Source organism: Cucurbita pepo, chromosome 18, assembly GCF_057944985.1.
Source record: "Cucurbita pepo subsp. pepo isolate OVF chromosome 18, ASM5794498v1, whole genome shotgun sequence".
Lineage (NCBI taxonomy): Eukaryota > Viridiplantae > Streptophyta > Magnoliopsida > Cucurbitales > Cucurbitaceae > Cucurbita > Cucurbita pepo.
This window is the reverse complement of record NC_141815.1, coordinates 5,934,156-5,949,522: the sequence shown is the minus strand read 5'-3', so window position 1 is coordinate 5,949,522 and position 15,367 is coordinate 5,934,156. Positions and strand designations below refer to the sequence as shown.

The window sequence follows — 15,367 nt, the reverse complement described above, 5'->3', positions numbered from 1 at the left end:
TCTGCAATTAAATTGTCAAATAATCTAGTTTTACACGGTCAAAGAAAACATATAGATGTACGCTCTCATTTTATGAGAGAATTATCAAAAGCCGGGATTGTTGAGTAAGTATATTGCAACCCACAAGATCAAGTAGTTGATGTGATGACCAAACCTTCAAAGTTGAATGTCTCCTTGGAGCTAAGAGCTTTATTAGGGGTATGTTCTGAATCTGATGTAAGCAGGTGCAGACATTCGGTTTAAGGGAGGAAATGTTAGTTTACTTAGTCTAAATAAAAATCCCACTTTGTAATTTTTCCTGCCAAAACTTACTTTTCTATGCTATTATTCTTTAATTTTATCCGGTCGTATCAATAGTGTTACTATACTATAAACTCTTTAGGCTATTACTTGAACACGATCCTCTTATATGTCAACCACATACTGTTTAAGACTCATTAATAACCTTGGATTTTCATACCATGGATAAAAATTAAATTACAAATAAAATAATAAAAATTATGGTTAAAAACTAAATAATTAATTATGAAGCTTTAGGGCATAAATCACAACAGAGACCACGTCTCCCCTTGACAAGTAATTTAACTTGCGTTTTGACTATTGGACATCTTTGCAATGATTGATTGGCTTAAAAGCTGAAGGAATGAGAGAAGTTTAACTTGCAAGTTTGAATAAACTTCCATTTGACTACTTATTTGTTTATTGACTTCTCGAGTGTTGTTCATGCTCCAAATTTTCTAAGAGTCTTTAATTGGGTCACAAATTGACTCGAGTTATCAATAACAAGCAAAAAAAATTGTGTCAAAAAGTTTAAATTGAGAAAAAAAAATCTAGTTCAATTGGACAAATGTCAGTCAACTCGACCTATTTAGTCTAATCCAACTGGACTGATGAGGTAAAGTACAAGTGAATTAGTTTGGGTTGGTTCACTCGAAACATCTTCTTCCTCATAAAACCAACCACTCACCTACGGTGTGATTCGAAATGATTGTATAATGAGAAATTAATTATCTGATTTTTCTTTAAAGTTCAAATTTAAATTTAATTGAGAGTGCTCGAGACCAAATTTCAAGAGAAAATTGTTTAGAAAATATAAATAATAATAGAAAAAAATTAGGAAATTCGATTCAAGTAAACTCAAGGGGTAAAATAGTCCTTTTGTCCTCCCTGCCTCATTTGAATGTTTCAATCTAGGATTTAGATTATGACCACAGACCCTTAATTAAAGTTACTCATAACAATGAGAAGACAAAATCTCAATATTTGGATAGTCTAAATTTACCAAGAATCGAGAAGGATTGAATGGTAAGGATTTCGAGTTTTTTGTTTTAGTTTTCCTTTAAATTTGAGATGATTTTTTTTAATAAGCTTGTGAATTTTTTATGTCTTTTTTGGAGAAATTTCATACAAGTTTCCCGAAGAAAGCTAGAATTGATGATGCTTAATGCTTTTTCTAGAGAAAGGAGGAAAGGAAACTTTGGGTTTGTGCTCCAAGAGATTTATGAATGTTATCTCCTTGTTGAGCAAGTTGTTTGCACGTAAATTACGTGTTAGTTTTAAGTTAATATTTGTAGGAAGATTATGGATTTTCTTGCTTTAGGTGATTGGCAGGAGTATCTCTCTAATAGACTTGCATGAAAATTTACATTATGTTTTTTCTGTGTTCTAGGTGATCGATAGAATATTTCCATAGAAAAGCATGCACGAACTAGTGTAAGTTAGGGCATTAGAGCTAGAACACTTTTCATGTAGACTTAGGTCAAAACGTTTTTAGTAGATTGAGTACCTTAGGACTTGTAAACACGAATTGTATCTAGACTTCCTAGGCGCCCTTAAACCTTGTAAGCCTCCACGACACTCCAGAAAATTTAGGAAAACTTATGAAACTGTTAGAAGTGTGAATGATATCAATTTGTAGAGTCACTATTGTGTGTAGAATCAACCTGCATTGAGAGAGGACGATGGACGACTTAAATACTTAACTCAAAGTGTCATTACTATTTGCATGCCAGCCTTGAGAGGGAACAATGGTTTTCATCTTTTTGTCGTAATCTAACTTTCGAAGTCTTGAAAATTAGGTCATGATAGATTATCCAAGCGACCTTCATGAAGCCTTAAGATCTCTGCAATGCGGATCTAATGAGACAACAATCGTGAAGTTTTGTTAGAATTCAAGGAGAATATTGAAAATCCACTCAACTTCGATGAACCTCATGCTCAATTTCTTCTTCTCATTGTTCGCCTAAATCGACTCCACAAGCTTGTTCCTCATACTCCATTGGTTATTCTTCTTCAATCATGCAATATGAATTTCAACAAAGATGTTAAAAAACTATTGTTTAAATTACAAAATATAAAATCAAGTTTAAATTCATAGTACATGCCCAATTATTTTCGGAGGGTTACAAATTTGCATAATGGCTAATTATGATAATAAAATATGAAAGTACAACTATTGATTTGCTAAAAAAATGTAGCACTCGATGTCAACTCCCTAACTTTTTACACTTACGTACACGACCACTTCGTATAGTTGGCCGAAATGGGCACTCGAAACCAAAAAATCACACCGCTAGAAGGAGGGCTTGAACCTCCGACCTTGTGGTTAACAGCCACACGCTCTAACCAATTGAGCTATTCCAGCCATAAAATCACTAAACTTGATAGTTGAGTATTGATGAAGACGCAAGTCAGCTAACAGGTGAGGCACTACGCAACACGTGTCAGCATACGGTTTGCGAGCGCGGATCTGCTGGTGACCTGATCCAAGATCCGCAACCGACCGACCCGAACTGCCTCCATTTAACCTGTGACCTACCACCCTTCCGATTACGCCACAGGACACTACGACATAATTGGAAGGAAAACCATGTGCCTTTGGGTTCGAATGCACACCATTAGAGCTAAAAGAACCCATTGTTGATCACTAAGGTACGTAACTAACCTATTGCATTTATATTATATTGTATTATATACATATATTTCTAGCTTCTAACGTTCTTTTTTTAGAATTTGAGATCATTATGTAAATGATGGGATATAATTTATATTATATTTTCCTAAAAAATATTTCTTTCTTTACATTTTTTAATAGAAATTATAATAAAAATTTAAAAATTATTCATTAAAAGTACCTTTGAAATGATGTTGGTTGAAAAGTATTAGGATAAAATTTTTGCAAGGATGAAGATGAAAAATGAGGGGGTGGGAACATAAATGATGAAAGCTTTCCCACCCTACCCTGTGGATATCTTTAATTGTAACGATCCTAAATTTCTAAGTTGCTACTAACGTCTCATGCTTATTATCTATGTGGAAATATAACTCTTAAAAGATAAATCATCTATAGCATACATGTCAACAATATTTAAAACATCTTCTATCTCTGGAAAACACTGCTATGGTCTTACGTGTTTAAATACGAAATTGTGAAATTTAGAGGAAATAAAAACAAATACAAAATAATTTAAAACGATGAAATGCAAAACAACATATTCTAACCTAAGACTAGGAAATTAAATACGAGTCTACCCTATGGATGTGTTAAAGTCTCTGCTTGCGATGTCGCCGTCCTCTGTATATGTGCGTCCTGCCTTTACCTAAAAAATGATATGGCACATGGCCTAAGTATTTCGAAGAATACTCAGGAAGTGGCCCCACTATAGAGGTCATGCAAATGCAAACATATGCAATCATGCTCTTAGGACCTATCACTATCTCTAGGGGTGACCTCCAATCTCAGACTACTATGGATGTGTAGTACTTTCCTACACATGACCCACACGTGCGGAGTGTGAATCCTCAGGGGGCTCGCACAACCCCTAGACCCTCTCTGGTCAAGCTAATCTGTAAAGACGTCCGGAGGTCAGCGGAACCCCTTAGCGTCATTCTCCCCATGAACACCCTTATCATCATACTTTGTGCGTCCGCACTCATCGTATCTGGGGAAGTATCCCTATACTTATGAACATACAACATGCATGAGGTCCCTCTAATTTCCATCTTATCATCTCTTCTGACCCAAGTCTCTAGTCTCATCCTTTTGTTACATTAAGTAACACATGCTCGTTGGATATTTATATTAATATCATTTTCATGCTTTTAGGGTTGTGTCCTATGTCAGTCTATCGACATAATGCAATATGGCAATCATCATCATATAACATGCTTAATATGGAAAACATCAACATATTGAGACAAACGTCATGCAATCATCATACTCATCATATTGTCATAAAGTGCATCAAGCATCTCAAGTACGTATCAATTGAAATGTATATATTACGCACATCATCAAATATCATAACTTAAGAATCATAACTCATACATCATCATATACATATATATCATAATATACTCAGACATCATCATATACTAGTATATGACATCATACGATACAACTCATACATCATCATAACTCATATATCATAAATTGTAACTCATACAATTTCTAGCTTATCCTATAGTAAGGTCACTTACTTTGTTGTCCTTAGCCGAAGTACTCCCTAATTAGCTAAACGTAAGCTCTATTCCTTGAGAGATTCTCCAAAGGTTGTTAGGGTTTGCTTCCTATCGCAGCGTTTGTCACCTTTCGTTAGTATTTCACATTTTAATTAATAATCCAACTAACAATGTGAAATACGACTCTAAAATGACATCAATTATCTTAATTGAGGCTGAAAATAGGTTCAGGAGGATTGAAACGGTGGTAACTGGGTCAAAAATTGAAAGTTGAGCCGAATACGCTGGGAGTTGCCGTCGGAAGCCGTCCGAACTGCCGTCGCGCTACGAAGCCGAGATGAGACGAAGGGCTGCTCGCACTGGTGGGTGCCACGTGGCGGGTCGAATAGCGCTCCAGGTCAGGGCGAGTGTCGAAGGCCAGTTTGGGTTTGCTCGCTAGTTGTCAGCTGCATGTACGCCACTAGGCTTCTATTCATGGGCTGAGCCACAAGCGAGTTTGGCTGTGGGTTAGTAGGCTGCGCCATAGGCCTCATTTGTAGGATGGACTCGGTTTTGGTTTCGCGGTTTGCGGCTCTCTGGTGTGGGTTGTAGAGTAGGCGCGGATCGCAGACTTGGATTTTGGGTCGAGGGTTCTTGGGCCGCTACAGGTGGGCTACACTGACGCAGTTTGGGTTGCGAGTTATGGATCGGGCCCGACCCAGATCTGATGGAGTCGTCTCCTTCACCCAGATTGCTGCGATTCTCCGACACGTTTTCTCTCTCCTTTCCGTGACATTTTCTGACATCGTTTCTCCCCCATTTTCTATCTTTATCTCTCTGTAGACTCCCCTCTCCTCTCCCACGAAGTTTCGTAGCAGATGGACATCGGTGGAGGTGGATCGAAAATTCTCCAAAAATTGATTCCGAATTCTTCTCTAATGTTGAGATATATTATTTATGGAATATATCTTAGATATTATATCTTAATATTCTTTCCTTTATGATTTGATTTAGAGTTTATTTAATTTTATTCTCAGTATTTAATTATTTTATATTTTCCTCATTTGTGAGTTTATACACCTTCTCAATTCTATTTCTATTTCTATTTCTCATTTTTAACATGGTATCAGAGCATTGATCTTGGTATTTCTAATATCGGAGAACCGATCTTAGTATTCCTAATACCCCCTTGGACTCAGAGTCCAAGGGGAGTATTAAACCTCCAAACCCTAACTGAATCAGTGAAGCCTTTACGCCGATCATCCAATATCAAGAATACATTATAAGCATCTTCAAATTTCTCACCAAGCTCAAAGGTGACATATTCAAGATGTTCGTATTTTCTTTCACAGCCTCTCAAGTGATCAAGAGCACCGATATTGGTGTTATTATCCAGTAAATCATTTATGCATGGACCAAGAAGTGATCAGGGAGGATATTTACTTGTTCCAAATCAAATTAAATGGGACAAGTTACTAATCCTCGAGTCAATCATTGTGGTCTATTTCTAAAGCATTTATGCATGGACCAAGAAGTGATCATGGAGGATATTCAATTGTTCCAAATCAAATTAAATGGGACAAGTTACCAATCCTCGAGTCAATCATTGCGGTCTATTTCTAAGTTTTGCATCTTTCTTGAAAATTCAATAATTTCTTGAAAGTCTAAAAATGCAAACCAATCAAAGGCGGTCTATTTTTTGGTTTTGCATCTTTCCTGTAAATTCAATAATTCTTGAAAGTCTAAAAATGCAAACCAATTTTGTTTTTGTAACGCCAAAAAAAAAAAAAAAATGGTTTATGTCAAAGAGATGGTACGCCTATACGGGTACCAGACCCTATCGGGTCAGACCAAGACTCGAAGTGTTGGTATGAAAGAGCGACCACCTTAGTAAAAGTCTCGTGGGAGTAATCACCTTAATGAAGAGGCAACTCGAGAATGTAAAGAAGACGGGAGAGGGGCCTATCCCAAACTCTTCCAAGAGACGCCAACTTTCGGGGATGAACATCTGCCTTTAATGGAGTTTGCCTACAACAATAGTTATCAAGCGACCATTCAGATGGCCCCCTTTGAGGCACTGTATGGGCGTAGGTGTCGAACACCAGTGTTTTGGGAAGAGGTAGGCACGCAGCAACTACTGGGACCAGAGTTGGTCCAGGTCACCAACGCAGCAGTGCAGAAAATCAAGTAGAGGATACTCACCGCACAGAGTCGACAGAAAATCTATGCAGATGTGCGTAGAAGGGACCTCGAATTTAAGGTGGGTGACCACGTGTTCCTGAAGGTGGCCCCTATTAGGGGGTGTTGAGGTTCGGAAAGAAAGGGAAATTGAGCCCAAGGTACATAGGCCCCTTCAAGATTCTAGACAGAGTTGGGGCTTTGGCTTATAGAATTGCCCTACCACCGAACCTTGCCACCGTGCACAATGTGTTCCACGTATCCATGCTGCGAAAGTATACTCCTTACCCTACTCATGTAATCGAGCATGGGAGGCTTCCTCTTCAAGAAGATCTGTCTTACGAGGGGAAGCCTAGCAGAATTTTGGCTCGAGACACTAGGCGGTTGCGTAACAAAGATATTCCCTTGGTAAAGGTCTCATGGGGTAACCGCCGTGAGGAAGAGGCAACCTGGGAACGAGAAGAGGACGTGAGGAAAGCTTATCCCGAACTCTTCCAAGAGATAGCTACTTTCGGGGATGAAAGTTCCTAAGGAGGGGAGAATTTGTAACGCCAAAAAAAAAAAAAAAAAAAAAAAAAAAAAAAATAGGCAGGGGGCTAAGACAACTGAGGGGCAAAAAGGTCATTTTGCCCCTCCAGCCCTAATAGGGGTCCAAGGAGAACCCCGTCAGATTCCCTACAAAAGAAAGAAGAAGTTAGAGAGAAATCAGAGAGGAGTCAGCCGCGAAGATTAACGGACCACCGCCGGAATCCATCTCCAGACGAGACTCGTACAAGGATTGAGAGGCTAGCAAGTTCGACGCTCCGTTAAAACCTAAGAACATTTCGCGAGGTAAGGTTTCTGAACGACATTGCTCAGATCTGAGTTTTCCCCTACGTGAATCGATCCTTAAATGTTGAAATCTTCACCTAGGAACAACTCACGCACGGTCTGTGAAGAAGTTTGGCCGAGACCTCAACCCAAAGGCGGAGATTCGAGAGTCGTCCGAGAACAGTGAGCGAACTTCCGACGTTCTTAAATCATCTGATAGTCAAGAAAAAATTACATAAAAAAAATACTAGGACGTAGCCTATAACACGATCTAGAACTTTGCTAAAGGAATCATATCGAACCGATCTACGGATTGAAAGTTATGAAAATTGAAAAAAACAGACTGGTTTCGGTTTTCAGAGGACAGAGAAGAAAGAAGAAAGAGAAAAAAAAACGGCCGGCGAGCGGCGGAGGGCGGCGACAGGTGCCGGACACGCGTCGACCATCGGCTGGAGCAACGCAGCTCCAGCGAGGCGTCGACACGTGTCGCCTGCAAGCCGGGCCAAACCGCGACGCGAGCCAAGCCGACCGCGACTACGCGGAAGCGAGTGCACGTGCAGCCTGCGACTAACGCCTTCCCGCGCGCTTGACTACGCACTCCCAGCGCGCTGCTAGCACGTGAGAGCGCGTGGAACGGCCAATTTGGCCCGGTTGTTTTCTGTTTGACTGATTTTTGTCCCGATTCCAGTTCTAATACTGTTTTTACGTGAATAGGGACCTAATTTAAAGAAATCAATATTTGTGGACACCTCACGGGCAAAGAAACGCTAGCAAAAAGGGCACGCGTCAACCAGGTAAGTCACCACCCGGTATTTAGGAAGAAATACTTGTAGGATTCGCTCGGATTGCATGCATGCTAGTAGTCGTGCTTCAGATTAGCTCTCCATGTAAACTATTAGTCAGATTAACTGTTGTATTTATATTGGGTAAATTACATGATTGTTGCTGTATGCTTTAAGCTTCCGCTGTATGTATGTATGCGTTAAGTTATGGTAGAATTGTGTATGCTGGGTTTCGGGTGCTTGATGGACGAATTTGCCCCATTGAGCGCGAACTTCGTGCTCTGGGTGCTTGATGGAGGTCATCGCCCCGTTGAGTCGTATGCCTAGTTTGTATGAATTACATACTATGATGTTAGAAGAAGATTTCATGCACACTCTGTTAATTGCTAGGGCCCATTTCTATGATAAGATTAGGGAATTTCTGTTAGGAGCGATATGCCGCTCTAGTCAGACTTAATTTTCCCCTAGAACTTTAGCGGTTTACCACGGCAAGAAGGTACTCCGGAGTGTTCATAGATTGCTAGCGTGTGAACGGTATCTATAGCTTCGTGGGAGGACCAAGGGGTCTCTAATCAGTCCTTACTGCTCTTAGCCATTTCGCATGGGAAATGTGTCCCCACGTCGTACAGCCCATTAGCTGCATGGGAACGGGTTGGGTCGCGCCCCCCATAGGGGGACTAAATGGGCGTAGGGGTACTCAGCACACCCCTAGGCTAGGTACCATGTAGTCCAGATAGCCATGTAGAGGTAGCACCTCATAGAGAGATACCGACCATAATAGCTTGGCATAAAGAACCTCTAGGCCTTTAATGAAAGGATGACGAACCGATGAAACCCAAGGGGCAAGCCCCAAGGGACCAAGACTAGAACCAGATGTCCAAGAACCGAGTTAGAAAACCGTGGAAATCTGTAAATTAAGATGCGAAGAGAGCCTACAAGTAGGTGGCTTAGTGAGTATAATTTTTATACTCTTTCCTTTCTACCTTCCTTTTTGTCAGGTGCCGGTCGAGGTGGAGGAGCGTTGGAGAGCTGTGCGGTCACAGAAAGGGTCGTTCCGGAGCGTCAGTCCCTTGTTGGTCTTTAGAGTCTTTTGTATTTTTTTCTTAATAATTGTATTTCCCGTTGGAAATATTTGGTTTTAATTTTGTATTCGTAATTTCTTTTTTTATTCATTTGAAACAAAACTTTTCTCTATTTTGTTTTAATTAAATGACATTTTTACCTTTTACTTTACTATTTATTCCTTTTTGTTTGTTTTCGATTTCATCTTTTTAGTCACGACTCGGCTTTTCGAAGCCTCAAAAAATCGGGTCGTGACAGATTGGTATCAGAGCAGTCAGGTTTTAGATTCTGTAGACTTTTTCTAGGATAGAGAGTCGTACACCTCTGTGACTCAGCTCAACAACACGCCTCGCCGCGACCAGGTATGCATTTTAACCCTGTTTAGTAGGATATGAGTGGTTGCAAGGCTGTAAAAATTTGATGTTTGTCTTGGAAAAGTGGTAACTATGATTACACTTTAGAGTGTTTAATAGTGAAGGTTCACTCTATTACTGTCGATGCTAGATTTGAGTTATTGTGAGGAGGCCGAGAGGGTTCACGTTATAATTTACTGGCCTTAGGAAGACAAAGGGGTGACTTCGCAAAGTGCGTGACGTCCAACCCATAGAAATGTATATCAGACCTTATAAGGTCTAGTAAGAGATGGTATACCTATGGCTCAGCCTCCCACGACCATAATTCTAGATGTCAAGCATGCCTCCATGGAGACCACGTAGTAGGCCTAGACAGTATAGGGCTGTCTTGGTGCACAAACCACATAATGGACCCAAACAATATCGTTCTTACAAGTAAGGGCGACCACTGTAGGAATTAAGCACCCCTCAAGCAAACCATTTTCACGGGTGAGTTTGGTTAAGTTGGAAGTCGAGAAATAAGATTCGCCAACAGAGAGAGTGAAGCTGTGGAGGCCCTGGCTTCCAGGTTGGTTGGAGTCTTCATGATATAAGTTCAGGTTCATGGACTTCCATAAGTGAGATGTGCGCTTTATGCCACTAATGAGTCATGGGGTGTAGGATATTCCTACTAAAGGATCACCTAATGGATGACGAGTCGCTTTAGACCTTGGTGGAGAGGACCAAGTTCAAAAGCAATACGTGGTTATCAGGACCATGAAACTGCGTTCTAACCTATCCTTTGGTCAGGGCATGTATGCTCACAAGGTGAGGGACGTGGAACTGTCTAGGTAGTCCAGCGAACCTCAGGGTTGAGAACAACAAGAAAAGAGTCAAGCTATGGTCATGCCTTCGCCGTTTGAAGGAAGAAAGTCTAGATGGGCGTTAATAAGAACCAACCCTTGTATAAGTGATCTGGACTACAAAGAGTAGAACTCCAGTTTCACACATGAGTGTAACAAAATACTTGTGAAGCATGCTCAGACAGAGGTAGAGATGCTAGATAACGTGAGTTTGGAAACTACCTGAAGAGTAGTGAGATAGTGATAGTGCACTAGTAAGGGGAGCAGAAGACATAATGTGTCTTGGGGAAAACCTTGGACATAGATAAAAGTATCCTTAGAGCTTGAGGAAGACTAGTTACCAAACAAGAGTTTTTAGAGAGTTCCATAGGCTCCTTTACAAGAACTTGATGGATGCACACACACGAGCCAATATAAGATATCACTACGAAAGGAAATGTGACTTGATCAATCATAAGACACTACATGAGTTGGCCTAGGTGAATGCAGAGGACTTATACAAGGAACCTTTATTTTCAAAACAGCCTGCATTTAGCTCAGATGAGTATTAGTACTTAGGCAAGTTACATGACAAGTTATCTCGTTATGAGGAAAGACCTATGTTGGCCAATTGGGAGGTAGCTACGAGACCATTCTTGGTGAAGTAGTAAGGATTGTAAGGGTCTCGACAAGTTTAGGATACCTCTTATGTGGATCAAGGAGAGTGATATATCGAAGGCAACTATTAGGAGAAATCACGAGGAAGGAAAGTTTATCGATAAGCCTTTCGACCTGATCAATGTCTTGCTAAGGTTTAGGTTTAGACTAATTGAATGTTTAAGAGATTTTCTTGTTATCGTCAAAGACGACTTCAATGACAATGTGCGTTGTACACCAAGATGGAATTAGTTGACAAGGAACACTCGGGGGAAAGTTATGATGATGTTAAGGACACACCAATTGTACGCTAAGTTCCCCAAAGCAAGTTTTGGCTGTTTGAGATGACATCCGAAGTTATGTGGTGTCAAGCGAAGAATTCATCGTAGACACCGCTAAGATTGAAGTAGCTATGAGGTGGCCAAAACTGACCACAGTCACTAAGGTACGAAGTTCTAGAAATCTTTCGAAAGACTCGTACGTGATATTTCCAAGATCTCTGCAGCGCTTGCACAGTTAACCAAGGAGGGAAAAACCTTCGATTGATTACCAGTAGGCGGAGAGAGTTTCCAGGAACTTAAGCAAAGGTTGGTGACTACAGCAATTCAAGATGGGCTAGACAACCTTGTAACGTATAGAGATGCCTCATGTAAGGGCTTAGGGTGCGTGCTTATGCAGAATGGTAAGGCAGTAGCTTACCCTTCAAGAAGGCGGAAAGAGCACGAATAGAATTACCCTACTCATGATCTTGAACTAGCAGCAGCCATGCTTGCCATGGAGACATGGCAACATTACGAGCATGGAGAACAGTGCAAGCATACACTGACTAAAGAGCCTCGAGTACTTGGTCGTGCAGATGGAATGACACAGACCGTTCATACATGTGCAATGTTCACCAAGCAAGGGAAGTTACAAGATGAAATGAAGGAACGCTAAAAACTGGGGTTGTAGTTAATGGTGATATCGCTAAGATAGCACAGATGACCATGCAACCCACTTTGTGAAAACGTGTCTTTGATGCCCAGAGATTTGATGAACACTTTAACAAAGTGTGGAGTCAGACTGGGGCGGAAAAACCAACTAGGTATTCTATCTCCTCAGACGGGGTCCTACAGTGGCAAGACTGCTTGTGTATTCCTCGAGACGAGGAAATCCTAAAAGACATTTTAGCTGAAGCCCACCATACATCTGATACGTTCCACCTAGGATGTACGAAGTTATCTGAAGAGATGCGATTGGTGGCTTGAGAATGAAGAGAGACATGGTGGGTTTCGTAAGACGATGCTGCTAGCAGGTTAAGGCATCGAGATAGCGCCCAACAAGATTGCTACAGCCCTTAAATGGGAAGTAGTGAGTGTGGGTTTTATCTCGGGTTTGCCAAAGGCTAAACAGACTCGTAACGTGATTTGGATACTTGGGGTAGACCAACCAAGACAACTCACCTAATCCCAGGTGAGACCACTTATCGAGTAGATCGATGAGATAAGTTATATGTCAAAGAGATGGTACGCCTATACGGGTACCAGACCCTATCGGGTCAGACCAAGACGCGAAGTGTTGGTATGAAAGAGCGACCACCTTAGTAAAAGTCTCGTGGGAGTAACCACCTTAATGAAGAGGCAACTCGAGAACGTAAAGAAGACGGGAGAGGGGCCTATCCCAAACTCTTCCAAGAGACGCCAACTTTCGGGGATGAACATCTGCCTTTAATGGAGTTTGCCTACAACAATAGTTATCAAGCGACCATTCAGATGGCCCCCTTTGAGGCACTGTATGGGCGTAGGTGTCGAACACCAGTGTTTTGGGAAGAGGTAAGCACGCAGCAACTACTGGGACCAGAGTTGGTCCAGGTCACCAACGCAGCAGTGCAGAAAATCAAGTCGAGGATACTCACCGCACAGAGTCGACAGAAAAGCTATGCAGATGTGCGTAGAAGGGACCTCGAATTTGAGGTGGGTGACCACGTGTTCCTGAAGGTGGCCCCTATTAGGGGGTGTTGAGGTTCGGAAAGAAAGGGAAATTGAGCCCAAGGTACATAGGCCCCTTCAAGATTCTAGACAGAGTTGGGGCTGTGGCTTACAGAATTGCCCTACCACCGAACCTTGCCACCGTGCACAATGTGTTCCACGTATCCATGCTACGAAAGTATACTCCCGACCCTACTCATGTAATCGAGCATGGGAGGCTTCCTCTTCAAGAAGATCTGTCTTACGAGGGGAAGCCTAACAGAATTTTGGCTCGAGACACTAGGCGGTTGCGTAACAAAGATATTCCCTTGGTAAAGGTCTCATGGGGTAACCGCCGTGAGGAAGAGGCAACCTGGGAACGAGAAGAGGACGTGAGGAAAGCTTATCCGAACTCTTCCAAGAGATAGCTACTTTCGGGGACGAAAGTTCCTAAGGAGGGGAGAATTTGTAACGCCAAAAAAAAAAAAAAAAAATAGAAGGCGGGGGGCTAAGTCAACTGAGGGGCAAAAAGGTCATTTTGCCCCTCCAGCCCTAATAGGGGTCCAAGGAGAACCCCATCAGATTCCCTGCAAAAGTAAGAAGAAGTTAGAGAGAAATCAGAGAGGAGTCAGCCGCGAAGATTAACGGACCACCACTGAAATCCATCTTCAGACGAGACTCGTACAAGGATTGAGAGGCTAGCAAGGTCGACGCTCCGTCAAAACCTAAGAACATTTCGCGAGGTAAGGTTTCTGAACGACATTGCTCAGATCTGAGTTTTCCCCTACGTGAATCGATCCTTAAATGCTGAAATCTTCACCTAGGAACAACTCACGCACGGTCTGTGAAGAAGTTTGGCCGAGACCTCAACCTAAAGGCGGAGATCCGAAAGTGGTCCGAGAACAGTGAGCGAACTTTCGACGTTCTTAAATCATCCGATAGTCAAGAAAAAATTACAGAAAAAAATACTAGGACGTAGCCTGTAACACGATCTAGAACTTTGCCGAAGGAATCATATCGATTCGATCTACGGATTGAAAGTTATGAAAATCAGAAAAAATAGATTGGGTTTCGGTTTTCAGAGGACAGAGAAGAAAGAAGAAAGAGAAAAAAAATGGCCGGCGAGCGGCGGAGAGAGGCGACAGGCGCCGGACACGCGTCGACCATCGGCTGGAGCAACGCAGCTCCAGCGAGGCGTCGACACGTGTCGCCTGCAAGCCGGGTCGAACCGCGACGCGAGCCGAGCCGACCGGGCCGGGCCGGCCGACTGCGACTACGCGGAAGTGAGTGCACGTGTAGCCTGCGACTGGCGCCTTCCCGCGCACGTGACTACGCACTTCTAGTGCGCTGCTGGCACGTGAGCGCGCGTGGAACGGCCAATTTGGCCCGGTTGTTTTCTGTTTGCCTGATTTTTGTCCCAATTCCAGTTCTAATACTGTTTTTAGATGAATAGGGACCTAATTTAAAGAAATCAATATTTGTGGACACTTCACGGGCAAAGAAATGCTAGCAAAAAGGGCACGCGTCAACCAGGTAAGTCACTACACGGTATTTAGGAAGAAATACTTGTAGGATTCGCTCGGATTGCATGCATGCTAGTAGTCGTGCTTCAGATTAGCTCTCCATGTAAACTATTAGTCAGATTAACTCTTGTGTTGATATTGGGTAAATTACATGATTGTTGCTGTATGCTTTAAGTTTCCGCTGTATGTATGCATGCGTTAATTTATGTTAGAATTGTGTATGTCGGGTTTCGGGTGCTTGATGGACGAATTCGCCCCATTGAGCGCGAACTTCGTGCTCTGGGTGCTTGATGGAGGTCATCGCCCCGTTGAGCCGGTATGCCTAGTTTGCATGAATTACATACTATGATGTTAGAAGAAGATTGCATGCACCCTCTGTTAATTGCTAGGGCCCATTTATATGATAAGATTAGGGAATTTTTGTTAGGAGCAATATGCCGCTCTAGTCAGACTTAATTTTCCCCTAGAACTTTAGCGGTTTACCACGGCAAGAAGGTACTCCGGAGTGTTCATAGATTGCTAGCGTGTGAACGGTATCTATAGCTTCGTGGGAGGACCAAGGGGTCCCTAATCAGTTCTTACTGCTCTTAGCCATCGCATGGGAAATGTGTCCCCACGTCGTACAGCTCATTAGCTGCATGGGAACGGGTTGGGTCGCACCCCCCATAGGGGGACTAAATGGGCGTAGGGGTACTCAGCACACCAATAGGCTAGGTACCATGTAGTCCAGATAGCCATGTAGAGGTAGCACCTCATAGAGAGATACCGACCATAATAGCTTGGCATAAAGAACCT

General features: G+C 42.2%; 2 protein-coding genes and 1 non-coding gene across 3 annotated transcripts; 2 read left to right on the top strand and 1 right to left on the bottom strand.

Annotated features, from left to right (window-relative positions):
• Positions 1 to 2,570: 2,570 nt before the first annotated feature.
• Positions 2,571 to 2,644, bottom strand: TRNAN-GUU (transfer RNA asparagine (anticodon GUU)). Its single transcript has one exon. It is a non-coding gene; the product is annotated as a tRNA-Asn (tRNA).
• A 3,813-nt stretch (positions 2,645 to 6,457) lies between these two features.
• LOC147787298 (uncharacterized) lies at positions 6,458 to 7,149 on the top strand. Its single transcript, XM_087119498.1, has 2 exons — positions 6,458 to 6,627; positions 6,831 to 7,149. The coding sequence occupies exons 1-2, from the start codon at positions 6,458 to 6,460 to the stop codon at positions 7,147 to 7,149; spliced, it is 489 nt and encodes a 162-aa protein (XP_086975624.1).
• A 5,663-nt stretch (positions 7,150 to 12,812) lies between these two features.
• Positions 12,813 to 13,477, top strand: LOC147787297 (uncharacterized). Its single transcript, XM_087119497.1, has 2 exons — positions 12,813 to 13,096; positions 13,186 to 13,477. Exons 1-2 carry the CDS (start codon positions 12,813 to 12,815, stop codon positions 13,475 to 13,477), a joined length of 576 nt encoding a protein of 191 aa, XP_086975623.1.
• Positions 13,478 to 15,367: the final 1,890 nt, after the last annotated feature.

Excerpts from the sequence above, each read along its gene's own strand:
- LOC147787297 (XM_087119497.1), top strand. The coding sequence starts at position 12,813 with ATGGAGTTTGCCTACAACAATAGTTATCAAGCGACCATTCAGATGGCC. Across the intron at positions 13,097-13,185 it reads AAGGTGGCCCCTATTAGGGG|AATTGCCCTACCACCGAACC; the intron begins GTGTTGAGGTTC and ends TGTGGCTTACAG.
- LOC147787298 (XM_087119498.1), top strand. The coding sequence starts at position 6,458 with ATGGAGTTTGCCTACAACAATAGTTATCAAGCGACCATTCAGATGGCC. Across the intron at positions 6,628-6,830 it reads GCAGCAGTGCAGAAAATCAA|AATTGCCCTACCACCGAACC; the intron begins GTAGAGGATACT and ends TTTGGCTTATAG.